Source organism: Elephas maximus, chromosome 2 (assembly GCF_024166365.1).
Source record: "Elephas maximus indicus isolate mEleMax1 chromosome 2, mEleMax1 primary haplotype, whole genome shotgun sequence".
Lineage (NCBI taxonomy): Eukaryota > Metazoa > Chordata > Mammalia > Proboscidea > Elephantidae > Elephas > Elephas maximus.
In genome coordinates, this window is record NC_064820.1 from 47,106,818 (window position 1) to 47,123,560 (window position 16,743).

The 16,743-nt window shown below is 39.6% G+C and overlaps 1 protein-coding gene across 1 annotated transcript in view; it reads right to left on the reverse strand.

The window, feature by feature from the left end:
* MROH2B (maestro heat like repeat family member 2B) overlaps positions 1-16,743 on the reverse strand; it is an 82,123-nt gene that overhangs the window by 16,737 nt on the left and 48,643 nt on the right. The window contains exons 22-29 of the mRNA XM_049859415.1: positions 11,544-11,570; positions 10,672-10,791; positions 10,358-10,437; positions 7,021-7,156; positions 6,829-6,924; positions 6,470-6,559; positions 5,971-6,091; positions 1,585-1,682 (exon numbers count right to left, since the gene is read on the reverse strand). Coding sequence (XP_049715372.1) covers positions 1,585-1,682; positions 5,971-6,091; positions 6,470-6,559; positions 6,829-6,924; positions 7,021-7,156; positions 10,358-10,437; positions 10,672-10,791; positions 11,544-11,570 — 768 coding nt within the window. The remainder of the gene's footprint in view (positions 1-1,584; positions 1,683-5,970; positions 6,092-6,469; positions 6,560-6,828; positions 6,925-7,020; positions 7,157-10,357; positions 10,438-10,671; positions 10,792-11,543; positions 11,571-16,743) is intronic.

Here is a 16,743-nt window from a genome sequence, read left to right on the forward strand (position 1 = left end):
AATAGTCTGATGATATTTTACAGGACTATCTTTGGGAAGAAAGAGCTCTTTTCCAAGATTAGTTGCCACATACCAGCCCTTCACTAGGTTACCATGGTTCCAACATCAAAAGACTAGACTACTATTTCTGTTCCATGTAAGCCTAAATACTTGCCTAACGTCTGAGCTCAATGGTCATCTGTTTTGTTCTTACACTGAGATGGGTGTTTTTTCTAGGAGGAGAGGAAGGAACTCAATGTTTGAGTACTTCCTCAGCATTTAATGTGTTCCTCCCTGTCCCTCCAACTGGCTTTTCTCTTATATTCTGACCACTTTCTTAATATCTCTGTTGCTGCCACCTTAGTCCAAGCCACCGTAATAGCACTTGGATTCTTGTAGTATCCTCCAAACTTACCTCACTAATCTTCTTTTACCAGCCTATAGTCTAGTCACCACCCAGCAGACAGAATGACTTCAGAAATATAAGTCACATCATGTTCCTCCTCTCAGAACCATCCCTAGCCTACAGGGGGCCTTTGCAAATTAGGCAAAGCTACCCCATCCTCAACATACTTCCCTTCTCTCTGTAAAAATATTATCATAATGTACTGATTTTGTTCCATACTTTACTGCCATCCATGGAAAACTGTCATAATACACATATAAATTACAATGTCTAAGTTATGAATGGTGCCACCTCACTTGGGGTGCCTTTGCACATTTCACAACTGGCACAATTATACGTAGTGGCCCTGATTCTTCTGCAAAATTCCCCGTTGGCTTTTGATTTCAATTGGAGTGAATGCCAAGGTCCTTAACAAGGCTGTAATCGTGGTTCTGACATCAAAGGCCCCTGCATCATTCCTGGGCTAGTTTCTTAGATCTCATTTCTCATCCATTTCTCCACCTTAGGGCCTTTGCACTTCTTATTTCCCCTCTGCCTGGACTGTTTTTCTTCAGACACACCCATGGTTCACTCCTTCAGAGTGGCCTTCTCTGGGGCATCGTGCCTTTCCTGCTTCTATTCCCTTTCTTGGCTTTATTTTTCTCAATTATCACTACCTGACATTATATTTATTTGTCTGGCTCTCTCTACATGGATGCAAGATTAATGAAAGCAGGTATTTTCTTTTTCTATCCTTAGAGGCTAAAACTTAGCCTAACATATGATAAGTGCTCAGGAGATATTAGGTAAATGAATAAATGATTGAATAAATGAATGAATCAATGGACAAATTCTCACAACAACTCTGAGGTTACGGTCTTTTTTTTTTTTCAAGATGAGGAGACTGTGCTTCTAGCAGTGCACACAGGGTGCACCTGATTGACTCCAATGTCCTTGTTCCTTCCACTCCCCTCAACTGCCTCCCAGAGCCTGGGGAAAACCACTTGGCTCACAAAATTTTCCTGAGTGTGGATAATCAGTCTCCGTGTTGACTGGGCACTTGTAGCCAGAGTTAAAAAAGAAGTGGATAAAAGGTCTTTCATTTGCTCAAACAGGTAGACAGTTGCCCTCATCTGTAGTGGGCTGTACATAGCTTCCTTATTTAGAAACCAACCCAGAATCCTTTTTACATCCCTTGGTCAGTCTTTCACATCAATTACCTTAGCTATTTTAGAAGAAATCTTGATCTGGACCTGCACATCATCACATTCCAGGCCTTCCTGCAAACCTTGCAGTCTTTCCATTTCCAGGTGGATGCCTACAATCAACAAAGAGGAAATCTATGAGTTCAAGGACCCAAAGGGGGTTAAAGAGGCTGGCTATATTTTGATGTGTTACTGGATGCCTTTAACAAAAGCACCAAAAGACACCTAATAAGATGGCAAGTATCATAGTTATCATGTACTGAGTAGATTGTACATGCCTGGTACTATGCTTAATCCTCTGTACAGAATTATCTCATTACTCATAAAAATCATCTGAGGTAGGTGCTCCTGTTATTATTCCTATTTCGCAGATGAGAAAGCTGAGGTTGAGAGAGGTAAAGCCATTTAAGAATCAGAATTTGAACCCTGTCTGTTTGACACCAAAGCCCAGATTCTAACTACTCCGTAATCCTGTCATCTCTGTTGGAATTTCATTTTGCAGTGAGCTACTATGGGGGGAATAAAAAAGAAACTTTTTAAGGAAGTTTACATCAACAACTGCATAAGAGATTGTTAATATTAGTTTATAAATCTAAACTAACAATTTTCTGTTCCTTGACTATATGTATAATAATTGTGGAAACCAACACTTGAACCATTTTGTGGAAGGCAGCCTAGCTCAATGGAACACATGGATTTTGGGATCAGACAGACCTGGATTCAAAGCCCAAGTCCACTATTTTCAGTTATCTAAGTAACTGGTCTACCACTGAACAGAAGATTTCAAAGGACAGCTCAAGAAGACATAATAAAGTGTTAAATGAAATGTGTGAAGACCTGGAGTTAGAAAACCAAAAGGGAAGAACCTGCTTAGCATTTCCCAGGCCAAAAGAACTGAAGAAAAAATTCAAGCCTCGAGTTGCGATATTGAAGGATTCTGTGGATGAAATATTGAATGAAGCAGGAAGCATCAAAAGAAGATGGAAGGAATATACAGAGTCACTGTACCAAAAATGATTGGTTTATGTTCAACCATTTCAGGAGGTAGCACATCATCAAAAACTGATGGTACTGAAGGGAGAAGTCCAAGCTGAACTGATGGAATTGGCAAAAAACAATTTCAAGAATTGATGGAATATCAATTGAAATGTTTCAACAAACGGATGCAATGCTGAAAGCACTCACTGGTCTATGCCAAGGAATTTGAAAGACAGCTACCTGGCCAACTGACTAGAAAAAATCCCTATTTGTGCCCATTCCAACGAAAGGTGATCCAACAGAATGTGGAAACTATCGAACAATGTTATTAATATCACACACAAGTAAAACTTTGCTGAAGATAATTGAAAAATGCTTGTAGCAGTACATTGACAGAGAAGTGCCAGAAATTCAAGCTAGATTCAGAAGAGGACGTGGAATGAGGGATATCATTGCTGATGTCAGATGGGTCTTGGCTGAAAGCAGAGAATACCAAAAAAATGTTTACCTGTGTTTAGTGACTATGCAAAGCCATTTGACTGCGTGGATCATAACAAATTCTGGATAATACTGCAAAGAATGGGAATTCCAGAATACTTAATTGTGCTCAGGTAGAACCTGTACATAGACCAAGAGGCAGTCTTTTGAACTGAATCAGGGGATACTGCTTGGTTTAAAATCAAGAAGGGTGTGCATCAGTGTTATGTATCCTTTCACCATACTTATTTGATTTGTATGCTGGGCATATAACCTGAGAATCTGGACTGTATAGAGAATGGCATCAGGATTGGAGGAAGACTCATTAATAATCTGTGATATGCAGATGACACAACCTTGCTTGCTGAAAATGAAGAAGACTTGAAGCATTTATTGATCATCAAAGACCACAGCCTTCAGTATGGATTGCACGTCAACATAAAGAAAATAAAAGCTGGACCAATAAGCAACATCATGATAAATGGAAAAAAGATTGAAGTTGTCAAGGATTTCATTTTGTTTGGATCCACAATCAATGTCCATGGATGCATCTGTCAAGAAATCAAACGATGTATTGCATTGGGCCATTCTGCTGCAAAAGGCCTCTTTAAAATATTAAAAGGCAAAGATATCATTTTGAGGACTAAGGTGTGCCTGACCCAAGCCATGGCATTTTCAATTGCCTCATATGCATGTGAAAGCTGGACAATAAAGAAGACCAAAGAAAAATTGATGCCTTTGAATTATGGCATTGGCAAAGAATACTGAATATACCATGGACTGCCAGAAGAAGGAACAAATCCGTCTTAGAAGAAGGACAGCCAGAATGCTCCTTAGAAGTGAGGATGGGGAGACTTTGTCTTAAGTACTTTGGACATATTATCAGGAGGGACCAGTCCTTGGAGAAGGACATCATGCTTGGTAAGTTAGAGAGGGTCAGTAAAAAAGAGAAAGACCCTTGAAGAGATGGATTGACACAGTGGCTGCAACAATGGGCTCAAACATAGCAAGGATTGTGAAGATGGTATCGGATGTGTTTTGTTTTGTTGTATGCAGGGCCTCCAAGAGTTGGAATAGACTGGAGGGCACTTAACAATTTCAAGTAACTGGTGAATTTCTTATTCTCAGATCCTTCATTTCCAAACTCACTGAGTCACATCCATGAGTATTACATGAGTATTAATTTAATGCCATAGTAATTACTTTGTACCTAGTAGATGTTTAATTCATGTTCTTCCTCTCACTCAGTTATGCTATAGGGTTAATAAAGGAAAAAGGAGTTAATGTAAATAATGGAGTATGGGATTTCTTCTTAACAAAGAGATTGTTCAAGGAACTGAAGTTGTACATGTTTCAGGAAAATAAAGTAGGCTAAAGGAAAAATGGGTAGAACAGTAATAGAATTCAAATTCCTTTTATTCCTGTGATGTCCCTCTCTGGCACATTTTCTTTCTCCCCTAACTGGAACTGTTCCATCTGTCTTATTTCTTTCATTCACTTTTTTTGGCTTGGTAAGAGCATTTTTCCTTACTGCATTATCTCTTCATCTTCCAAGGAACATGCACACCTACTCTGATTCTGTTGAAAAATTTTATTTTTATTCTTGACTGACTACTCCACCAACTGGAGTTCCTGGGTGGTATAAATGATTAATGTGTAGGCTGCTAAGCTGAAAGGTTGGAGGTTCAAGTCCACCCAGAGGTACCTCGGAGGAAAGGTCTGGCGATTTACTTCCAAAATATCAGCCACTGAAAACCCTTTGGAGCACAGTTCTATTCTGACACACATGTGGTGGTCATGAGTTGGAATCGACTCGATGACAACTGGTAGGTAGGTCATAGGTATTCCCCAACAAAATCTCACCCTTTGTCTTTAACACTTTTCTTACACAAGTCTTAAAACTCTAATGTTTCTGTGTCCCCAGCATCAGAAGGGTGCCAGACAGATGGAAAAGCACTCAATAAATATTTTGTGAGTACCTAATGAATGAAGAAAGGTACCTGGGCATGAGATGGTAGCTAACCTACACCGAGTGTTCCTGGTCTGCATAAAATTGTGCACACACAGTGTCAGGCTGTCCTTGGTGAAAGATCTGCTAATTTAACTGGGACAGGAAGCCATGTTTGTTGATTTTGGTCTAAGACTGAGGTTTCAAAATTCTTTGTATTTACGGATATTGACAATTAATCACATGTACTTGTTGGAGAACAGGCGGAGGTGCTGCTCTTCAAGCTGAAAACACCCCCACAAAGTTATTTCCCTTCAAGAGCGTTGAAAATCACTTAGCACCATAATAGTAGTGCAATTTTCTCCAGAAGAAAATCACCTAACAGAGGAAGTGTTGCTAACATGCTCAATTGCTCAGCAATTTAAAATGGACACTCTCAAAACATTTTATCTACTTTAGTGGATATTTATGATGCTTTAGCATGATTATCTTTGCTAAAAGACCAACAAAAACAAACCAAAAAACAGAAAAAGCCACTGAGGAAAAAATTGGTTTAGATTCAAGAGAGACAAATTCAGTGACAAAAGTGTTATAATTGTTGTTGGTAGTTGCCATGGAGTCAATTCAGACTCATGGCGACCCCATGTGTGCAGAATAGAACTGCTCCATAGGGTTTTCAGAGCTGTGACTTTTCAAAAGCAGATCGTCAGGCTTTTCTTCCAAGGCTCCTCTAGATGGGTTTGAACCGCCATCATTTTGGCTAGTAGTCAAGTTCATAATCGTTTGTGCCATGCAGGGACTCATGACATACTAGAGTATTAGAATTCAGAAATTGCTGAGCTGGGGAGAAGAGAGAGAGAAGGAAAGGGAGAGGGAGCAGGAGGGAGAGACAGTGAGGGCAGAGGAAAGAAAGGCATATTGATGCACTAGGGATAAACTGAGAATAAAAAACAAAAACTGGGTATCTTCTATTCATTTCTAGGTTTTCCAACTTTCACCTTTTATGCAGAACAGACCAATCGCTGAGCTAGCAGCTGCCTGGCGGATGGTGGGCAGGGTGTCACAGGAGTGTGGAGCCAGAAGCCCGAGGAGAGAGCCAATTTTAAAGTTCTCTGGAGCCTGCAGGACAAAGGAGTCACCCCAAAGTGAGGCGGTGGTTTGATGCTGTCCCAGGATATTCCCAACACCAGAAACTAAACCCCTTATTTTCTTCTTGCAGGTTCTTAGAATGAAAAGAAATCTTGAACTTTCCTCTAAAAAGTCCTGACTCCTTCAGAGCAATGGAAAATTAAGCAAGCAAGACAACAAAGATAACCAAATGGCTTAATTCTGGAGTGTGCACCCCACTCGAGTTAGGAGACACCACTCAGGGGTTCTCAGGAAAGCACTCCATTTGGGGACTGAAGATCTGTTTCAAAGAAGGAGCTTCGATTTTCCAGAGGCCTCAGAGAATTAGATCCTGGCAATGGAATCCTCTCATTCTAGGGGGTTACTTACCTCAACATCATTTTCCAGGACCTTTGCCGTGATCTGAAAGGCTCTTTCTCTTTCCCACTCTCTTTGTGAAACAAGCCACATTCGGAGAAGCTGTTGGTCAAAGAATAAACACCCTCTCCTTGGTATTGTTTATATTCCTTCATCCTCATTCTCTCTCTCACTCTTGCTTTTTCTCTGCCTCTTCTTTACAGGATGCTCACCGCCCCACAAACAATGTTTAACTGGACTGACCCTCTATAGTGGGTTAAGTGGGTCAAGGTGGACATTTTCCTGGGAAGAGGACGTGGTCAAGTTTGGGAAGCACAATGGATGGCAGAGGAGGGAATGTGGGAACCCATTTGAGGAGAGGCGCTTCTCACATTAAACATTTCTTGACATTCCTCCGCAGACACATTATCCCATATCACGGTCTTCAGAAGCTTGCCCAGAGCATCTATGGATTGTTCATAGAGAAACTGAAAGCAAATGTGAGTGTGTGAGGTTCAAATTTCTGTGAGAGAGTCAAGTCCCACCGCAGCCTTTGGTGTTGCTCAGGCCTCACCCCGACCTACTTTAATGTGCTCCTTGTCCTTGTCAGTCTGGCCCTCATTTTTGAGTTTTTCCAGAGGTGGAAGGGGCAGCAGCCTCCGAATATTCTCTTCAAGAATATTGAGATTGTCTTTTAGTGAGAGCTGAGGTTTCAGTTTACTGAAACAAGAACCATGTGCAGGAATGGATGTTATGATGACACATGAAATTGAGTAGAGAGCCCAAAGACTGCCAATCAATTCTGAAGGGTTCAGATACATTTTCTGGGATGCTGGGATGTTGACGGGGGTGTAACATGAATAGGGAAAGGTTGGGGATATAGGATCAAACTGTATTGGTGGACAGTCAATATGCCTCAGGTCTTATTTATTAAAGTGATATGCAAATCATCACTCATTCTGTATTACTTAATACTTTATTATATGGTCTGTGATAACGTTAACCTACTGGTTTTCTTCAGAATGTGTGGGTATGTGCGTGTGTGTGCGAGATGTCCCCAATTAGATTCTAAGTTTGGGGCAGTAAGTTTTATTGATTTTGCATGTCTCTCCATACTATAGGCTCTTATGAATACAGACCTGAATGAGAGATGCTAGAATTTTCCTTTCTTCCTCCCTCCCTCCCTCTCTCCCTTTTCCTCTTTCTTTCCTTCCTTTCTTTTTCTCTTTCCTTCTTGACATTTACTACAGACATCATGAAGATATGAGCAAACCTGGACGTGAGTTGAGAACATGAAAACATTCAATGAATATGAAAAATTTTATTTGTTATTAAATGCAAATTAAGACAATAAGACACTACATGTCAGTTACCAAATTAGCAAAGAACGTAAGAAGGATGATAGTGTAGGAGCAGGGTGAAAGAGGTTGCACCAGTTGGGAAAGCTCTGTTGAGAGTGTTGAATGCATTGACATATACTGAACAGTCTTCTTGTCTTTATTGCATGGCTGATTTTTCTTAAAAAATCGACTTATTGAAGTATAATTTATGTACAGCATAATTTAATCAATCTAAAGCATACAATTTAATGAGTTTTGACAGATGTATACATCCACGAATTCACCATCACAATCAATATAGAACATTTCTATCACCTGGTTTTTTTCACGCCCCTTCACAGTTCATCTCTTCCTCCACTTCTGGCCCCAGGATCTACGTTCTTTCACTAGAGATTAGTTTGCAATTTCTAGAGCTACCCTTCCCAAGCGCTGGTAGCCACTAGCAACACGTGGCTATTGAACACTTGAATTGCGGCTAGCATGAATTAAGATGCGCTGTAGTATAAAATGGAGTCCTGGTAGCACAGTGGTTAAGAGCTCAGCTGCTAATCAAGAGGTCGGATGTTCAAATCCACCAGCCACTCCTTGGAAACCCTATGGGACAGTTCTACTCTGTCCTATAGGGTTTCTATGAGTTGGAATGGACTCCATGGCAATAGGTTTTTGGTTTTTTTTTGTAATTTTTTATTGTGCTTTAAGTGAAAGTTTACATATCAAGTCAGTCTCTCATACAAAAATTTATATACACCTTGCTATATACTCCTAATTGCTTTTGCCGTAATGAGACAGCACATTCCTTCCCTCCACTCTCTTTTTTTGTGTCCTTTCCACCAGCTTCTGACCCCCACTGCCCTCTCATCTCCCCTCCAGATAGGAGATACCAACATAGTCTCATGTGCCTACTTGATCCAAGAAGCTCGTTCTTCAGCAGTACCATTTTCTATCCCATTGTCCAATCCAATCCCTGTCTGAAGAGTTGGCTTTGCGAATGGTTCCTGTCTTGGGCTAACAGAAGGTCTGAGGACTTGGTTTGGCTTTTTGGCAGTATAAAATATACACTGGATTTTGAGGATTTAGTATAATAAGTAATGTAAATAAATAGTCACATTAACTTTTTCTATTGAATACACGTTGAAAGAATATTATACCAGATATATTGCATTAACTAAAATATACTGTTAAAATTAACCTGATTTCTTTTTACCTTTTTAAATGTGGCTGCTAGAAAATTTCAAATGATATACGTGGCTAGCCTTATGTTTCTAAGTGATAACACTGTTTTAGAGCCTGGTTAGCTCTTAATTCAGCCTCAAAATTTATTTATTTGAGCTTTCCTCAACCCTCCCTCATCTTTGCTGACATGACAACCTCTGACTTCCCTTATTTTGCCTCTCATCACTTATTAGAGAAATTATGAGTGTGTGTTTTGTATCTATTTTCCCCAGTAAGCTAAAACTCCTTTAGGGCAGGGCCATATTTCGTCCATCACTGTCCTTTTAGAACCCAGCTCAATGATACATGAAATGCCACTGGAGAATATTTATTGAACCAAATTCTCAACTTCTGTGCTTAAAGCCCGGAGAATACTTTTTACATACAAGTGTTCAAGAAAGGATTATTCATAGTTTTTTTCTTTTTTAAGTAGGCAACACATTAAATGTAGCAATAGGAGTAAGATAAGGCATATTTCATACAATGGGTTATTCCAAAAACCAAACCCATTGCCTTCGAGTCAATTCCGACTCATAGTGACCCTATAGGACAGAGTAGAACTGTCCCATATGGTTTCCAAGGAGCGCCTGGTGGATTTGAATTGCCACCCTTTTGGTTAGCAGTTGTAGCTCTTAACCACTATGCTACCAGGGTTTCTAATGGGTAGGAAGTTATTAAAAATTATCTTTGTGAAGAATTGGTAATACTGTGGGAATATGTAAGGTGAAGTGAGAAAAAGCAGGATGAAAATCATATGCAGAAAAGGATCTCAACTCTGTGATGAAAATGAATGGCTAGAAAAAGAGTTAAAGGAAATATACCAAAATGTTGGCAATAGGAGACTGATTTTCATCATTTTAAGAATTTTTCTGTACTTTCCAAATCTTAACAGTGAACTCTTACTTCTTTCTCTCTTTTTTTTAAGAGTGTTTTTTCATATTTCTTTTACTGCAAGAAAAATATTATTTTAAAAGTTAGCTTAAAAAGTATTTTCTTCTTTAGGTTTGTTGCAGCTAGCCAAATAGAATGTGATTAGAGCTATCATAAATTTTGAACTGGAATATTAAAATTTGCCCAGAGGCCAAGATCTAGGAAGAAAAATGTCTTTTTTCACAGAAATGTCTATCTTCATGTATTTTCATATCTGATCCCTCTGAGTTTAGTCCCTGTCAATTACCAAATGACCTGCCTCTCATCCAGCTCTTCACTCTTTAGAAGGAGAAAAAGCCCTTATTTTAAGCCCACTGATGAGGCATGCCCACTTTTGAGAGGGTGCACTGGGATCTGCACTGGTAGGTAAGTCAGTGACCAGGAGAGGAGGTAGGGATGGGAAACATCTTTTCAATGAGAAAAACGAGAATTTCTCTACCTGAGGTATCTGATGGCGATTAAGGCTTTCCACCGAACAGGGGTTGCTAATGAGTCCAGAGGCTCATCCCTAATGAAGTCCTGCAACACAAACAAGGAGGTGAAACAATTCAGAAAGGATTGGGGGCCTTTGACCTTCCCAAATACCTCTGCCTCCTCATCAGACCCTTGGGTGCCTTGGGTCAGAAGTACAGCAGAGATCTATCTGTGTTATTTGGGACTGGTGGGTTTTATCCATTTTTTTAAAAAGACAGCCCTGTACGGTTGGTACTGGGATTTTCCAGGGCCTTCCTGATGCCTTCTATGCACACTCACCAGCATGTAACCGAGCAGCACTTCCTTGTAGGAAAACCTGAAACCCTGCTCCTGAGTATCATGGACAGCAATGCCAATCTCCGTGATGCTTCTTGTGAAACTCATTTGCAGATCCATGTCCTAAAGCAAAAGGATTCCTGGTGCAAGCCAAGGTCTTAAGTACTACACGGAGTCTATAAACAGTCAACCTGGGGTTGAAATATGTGCCCAGACAGGAGCAAGAATCTTTGTTCCCTTTGGCACCTCTACCTCTAACTTAGCATCAAATTTACAGGGGAGTCGAAAAACGAAGGTTAATCTCTTCCGTTATCACTCACCACAGGTTGAGGTTTCTTCAGAGTAATGACTTTCAAACTTTTTTGACCATAAACCACAGTATGAGACACAGTTTGCAATTCTACCCACCACCTACATTCATACATTATATAATCAAGATAATTTTTTTTTTAACATCAATGCTATATGTGATGTACTCTCCTACTTTTTCTATTTCATTACAGAAGAATTTGCTGGTTGCTATCTATTAAGCTGATTTTATGGCTAACCAGTGAGTCACAACCCAGAGTTTGAAAAACACTATAGTTTAATTTCCAGAACACCTAGAACTAGAATAAAACTCCTTGTTTTGTTCTAGATTAGGCTCAGGAATCTTGACTTCAGAGCTGGATTAATTAGTAAATACCAGGGTCTTTTGCTCTGGAATTGAATCAAGAGGACATGCTATGCTTACTGCACTTCCAGGGAGCATGCATGATATATATAAGTATCAAACACACATCTATGTATATAAGACATGATAACATATCTATGTCTATGTCTGTATTTATATCACCTATATCTGTATCTTTCATCTTATTTATCCTTATTCATACCTTATTCATCACAGACATGCCCAGAACCTGAAAAATCAAAGACAAAAGCAGATAGTGAGCAGTGGACAGGCATCCACCTATCAGGGTAAAGGAAAAGGGGAACCAGGACACAGAGTCTTGCCAGGGGTCCCTACTCATTTCTTTCCATTTATTAAGTGAGACCTTAGACACTGGCAGATTCTTTTCCCAAGTGAGTTGTAAATAAGCTACCCAAGGCAGGGTAAAGACTTCAAGCCTTTGGGTTTCGAGGCTTCCTACTCAGTTTAAAGGTAAGGAAAATGGGAAAGGCCCTTGGGGGGAAGAAGAGTAGTAAAAAGATATAAAATGAAGAGTAAGAGGCAGATGACTCAGGAACTGAAAGTACAGTCAATTCTGCTACAACTCTTGTTGAAAATACAAATTCGTTCTACCGCGGTTGATATGTAAGGGAACAATTGAACATAATGTGAATTTGAATTCTGCATTTGATTATATGTGACTTTATCGGTGAGAAAACTAAGTGAATGCTGAAAGCGACACTCAGTTGAACTGAGTAACATAGGAATAAACCCCCAAAACCCAAACCTGTTGCCTTCGAGTTGACAGCAACTCATGGTGACCCCATGTGTTTCAGAGTAGAACTTCGCTCCACAAGATTTTCAATGGCTGTGATCTTTGGGAAGTAGATCACCAGGCAGTTAGTAGCTGAATGCTTAACTGTTTACTTTATGCCACGTAGGACTCGGACGTAGGAATAGCTGCATAGGACTACAGGTCGTCCTGACTTATGACCTACGACATATTCAACTTACAACGAACTGCACTTACAACTTTTTAAAAAAATCTTATCGTTAGTAATATATACTATATACAGTGTAGCAGAGTGTCATTTGCTGACGTTTATATGTAGTGTTTCCAACCCCCAAAGACAAATAAAAGATTGGATTTATAAAAATACTAATAATAAAAAGTAATAATAATGAAAACAAAACAAAAAAAAAGAGGTATCTGACTTACGTCAGAACCGACTTATGATAGTCATTGGAATGGAACTCTGTGGTAAGTCAGGGACTACCAGTACTCAAAATGCACACACACACATCTTAAACACCTACCAACAGATCTCAGTTTGTTCTGTGTCATCAGCCACCTCTATCCGTATCCAGCATTAAGACTCTGTATCTGTCAAACTTCAGCTAATGATCCTTCCACCATCTTATAGTAAATCACAAACTGTAACTCTTCCCACACTCACTTTCACAAGCAGATTTTACATTTTTTAGGTAGATTGTCATTTTAAAAAATAGAATTTATGTATTTCTAAACTATTTACCATGTGTAAAACTGTGTTACTGGTTTTTAAATTTTTTATTAGGTCCTAACTTTTTTTTTCTTCAACTTAACTTTTTTTTTAACATGACACTTAAAAATGTTTTTGAGTGTTGTGCCTCTAACCCATTTTCCCCGTAATTTCTGTGGTTTTTACTGTGAGCTTTGGCACAGCACAGTGGTTTTTTAGGAGGGGGTATGCTGTGTTACAAGAGAATTGACTGTACCCTGAAAATGTACAGTTGTCTTTATCTTAATAAAATATCTTAACCTCCTTTCCTCTTTTATTTTTGTCAGTGTTTTCCTTAATGATCGTCTAAAAGTTAATTTAATATAAAACATCTTTTGTTGTGTTTTCCATTCTCATTATTGGTTATCAAATCCTGGGTGCATCATATTACTTCCTAAGGAGCATGTAAAAAATACGGAGTCTGTGACCCATTCTTGGAGATTGTGATTCATTCAGTGTTTCTATTTTTAACATACTCTCCAGGTAATTCTGATACAACTCAGGTGCGAGGATCACTGTCCTCCATCTTCCACCAGCACATACGTCTATCTACAATATTGTAAGCGCCCCGTGATTCCTTTCTTATCACATACACACATGAATGAGTGTCAAGAGCACTTACTTATGTATCAAACATCAAACACTGAAGAAGAGATATGGGACTATAAGGTATAATCTTCAATATCAAGATGCTCCCTAAAGCTGGCTATGGATGAGATTCATGCATACATCTTTAATACCAGTGGCATAGCTCCCAGAATCACAGCAATGTGCAAGCCACCGTAGAGTCTTATACATACTGTCAATTCAGCCATTTTGCTGACTAGTATCAGGTTAGCTACATAAGAATCACCTATGTTTCAAATAGAGCTTCCCCAGGGATGCTGATTCTGTAGGTCTGTATATTAACAAATATAAAAATACAGGTCTGTATATTAACAAATATGACCTTAGTATATCCCACTTGAATTTAGAGTCCATACCAACAATAGATTTGACGCATTGAACACTAATGATGGAAGACCAGATGAGTTGTGAATGACATCAAGGACATCACACACAAAGAAAGCAAAAGGTCATTAAAAAGACAGGAAAGAAAGAAAAGACCAAAAAGTATGTCAGAAGAGACTCTGAAACTTGCTCTTGAACATAGAGTAGCTAAAATGAACAAAAGAAATGATGAAGTAAAAATGATGAAGAGCTGAACAGAAGTTTTCAACAGGTGGCTTGAGAAGACAAAATATAATGAAATGTGCAAAGTCCTGAAGTTAGAATACCAAAAAGGAAGAACACGCTTTGTATTTCTCAAGCTGAAAGTCCTGAAGAAAAAATTCAAGCCTCAAGTTGCAATTTTGAAGGATTCTGTGGGCAAAATATTGAATGACACAGGAAGCATCAAAAGAAGATGGAAGGACTACACAGAGTCACTGTGCCAAACATAATTTATTGATGTTTGACTATTTCAGGAGGTAGCATAAGGTCTGGAACTGATGGCACTGAAGGAAGAAGTCCAAGTTGTGCTAAATGAAATGGCGAAAAACAAGGTTTCAGGAATTGATAGAATATCAATTGAGATGTTTCAACAAATGGATGCAGTGCTGTAACCGTTCACTTGTTTCTGTCAAGGAATTTGGAAGACAGCTTCCTGGCCAACCGGCTGGAAGAGATTCATATTTGTGCCCATTCCAAAGAAAGGTGATTGAACAGAATGCAGAAATTATTGAACGGTGTCATTAATATCACATCTAAATAAAATTTTGCCTAAGATCATTTAAAAGTGGTTGCAGCAGTACATTGACAGGTAACTGCCAGAAATTCAAGCCATATTCAGAAGAGGACATAGAACGAGGGATATCACTGTTTACGTCAGATGGATCTTGCTAAAAGCAGAGAATACCAGGAAGATGTTTACCTGTGTTTTACTGACTATTCAAAGGCATTTGACTGTGGGGGCCATAATAAATTATGGATAACACTACAAATAATGTGAATTCCAAAACAGTTGTGCTCATGAGGAACCTGTGCATAGACCAAGAGGCAATCGTTCCAACAGAACAATGGGCTACTGTGTGCTTTAGTCAGGAAAGGTGTGCATCAGTGTCATAGGCCCCCCAAAATGTGTGTATCAATTGGGCTGGGCCATGATTCCCCCTGTTGTGTGATTTTCCTATATATTGTAAATCCTGCCTCTATGATGTTAATGAGGGAGGATGGGCGGCGGTTGTGTTAGTGAGGCAAGACTCAACCTACAGGATTGTGTTTTGAGGCAATCTCTTGAGATATAAAAGAAGAGAGACAGGGGACCTCATACCACCAAGAAAGCAGCACCAGGAGCAGAGCGGGTCCCTTGGACATGGGGTCCCTGCACCTGAGAAGCTCCTCAACCAGGCGAAGATTGAGGACAAAGACCTTCTGCCAGAGCTGACAAAGAGAGAAAACCTTCCCCTGGAGCTGACACCCTGATTTTGGACTTGTAACCTACTAGACTGTAAGAAAATAAATTTCTCTTTGTTAAAGCCATCCACTTGTGATATTTTCTGTTATAGCAGCACTAGATGACTAACACAATCAAGGTTGTGTCCTTTCACCATACTTATTCAATCTGTATGCTGAGCAAATAATCTGAGAAACCTAACTATATAAAGAAGGTGGCATTGGGATTGGAGGAAGACTCATTAAAACCGGCATTTTGCAGATGACACAACCTTGCTTGCCAAAAGTGAAGAAAACTTAAAGCACTTACTGAAGAAGATCAAAGACCACAGACTTCAGTATGGATTACATCTCACCATAAAGAAAACAAAAATCCTCACAACTGGACCAATAAGCAACATCATGATAAATGGAGAAAAGATTGAAGTTGTCAAGGATTTCATTTTACTTGGATCCACGACCAACGCCCATGGAAACAGCAGTCAAAAACTCAAACAACATATGGCATTGGACAAATCTGCTGTGAAAGACTTCTTTCAAGTATTAAAAAGCAAAGATTTCACTTTGAGGACTAAAGTACACCTGACCAAAGCCATGGTATTTTCAATTGCCTTGTATGCATGTGAAAGCTGGACAATGAATAATGAAGACCCAAGAAGATTGGTTGCTTTTGAATTACGGTGTTGGCGAAGAATACTGAATATACCGTGAAATGGCAGAAGAACAAGCAAATCTGTCTTGGAGGAAGTATAGCCGGAACACTTCTTAGAAGTGAGGATGGTGAGACCGCGGTCTCGTGTATTTTGGATATGTTATCAGGAGAGGCCAGTCGCTGGAGAAGGACGACATGCTTGGTAAAGCAGAGGGTCATTGAAAAGAGAGGAAGGCCCTTGACGAGATGGATTGACACAGTGGTTGCAACAAAGGGCTCAAGCTTAACGACAATTGTGAAGGTGGCGCAGGACTAGGCAGTGTTTTGTTCCATGGTGCATGGGGTTGCTATGAGTCGGAATCAACTCGATGGCACCTAACAACAACATAAGGCTTTTTATTAAAGGTTTGTAGAAAGTGCTGTCAGGGACAGAATTGATCAAAAGAATTGCAACTTTGCTTGGTGGCTCTGAGGCAGGAACATTCTTGATATGTTCCAAGGGCGTCAAGGAGGTTCAGGGTGGCTGCAATGAATGTGGTGGAGGAGCATAGGCCAACACAGGGTGGATTGAGTAGATTAATTCAATTTTATTCACTTAAAAATACATAAATAGCACCTACTATTGTGAAGCACTGTTCTAAGTAGTTTGTAAGTAATATCATATGAAGGATTAAACAATTACCATTAAGTAATATTTTGTTGTTGTGGTTGTTTGGTGCCGTGGAGTTGGTTCTGACTCACAGCGACCCTATATGTACCACAGAACGAGACACTGCCCAACCCTGCACCATCCTTAA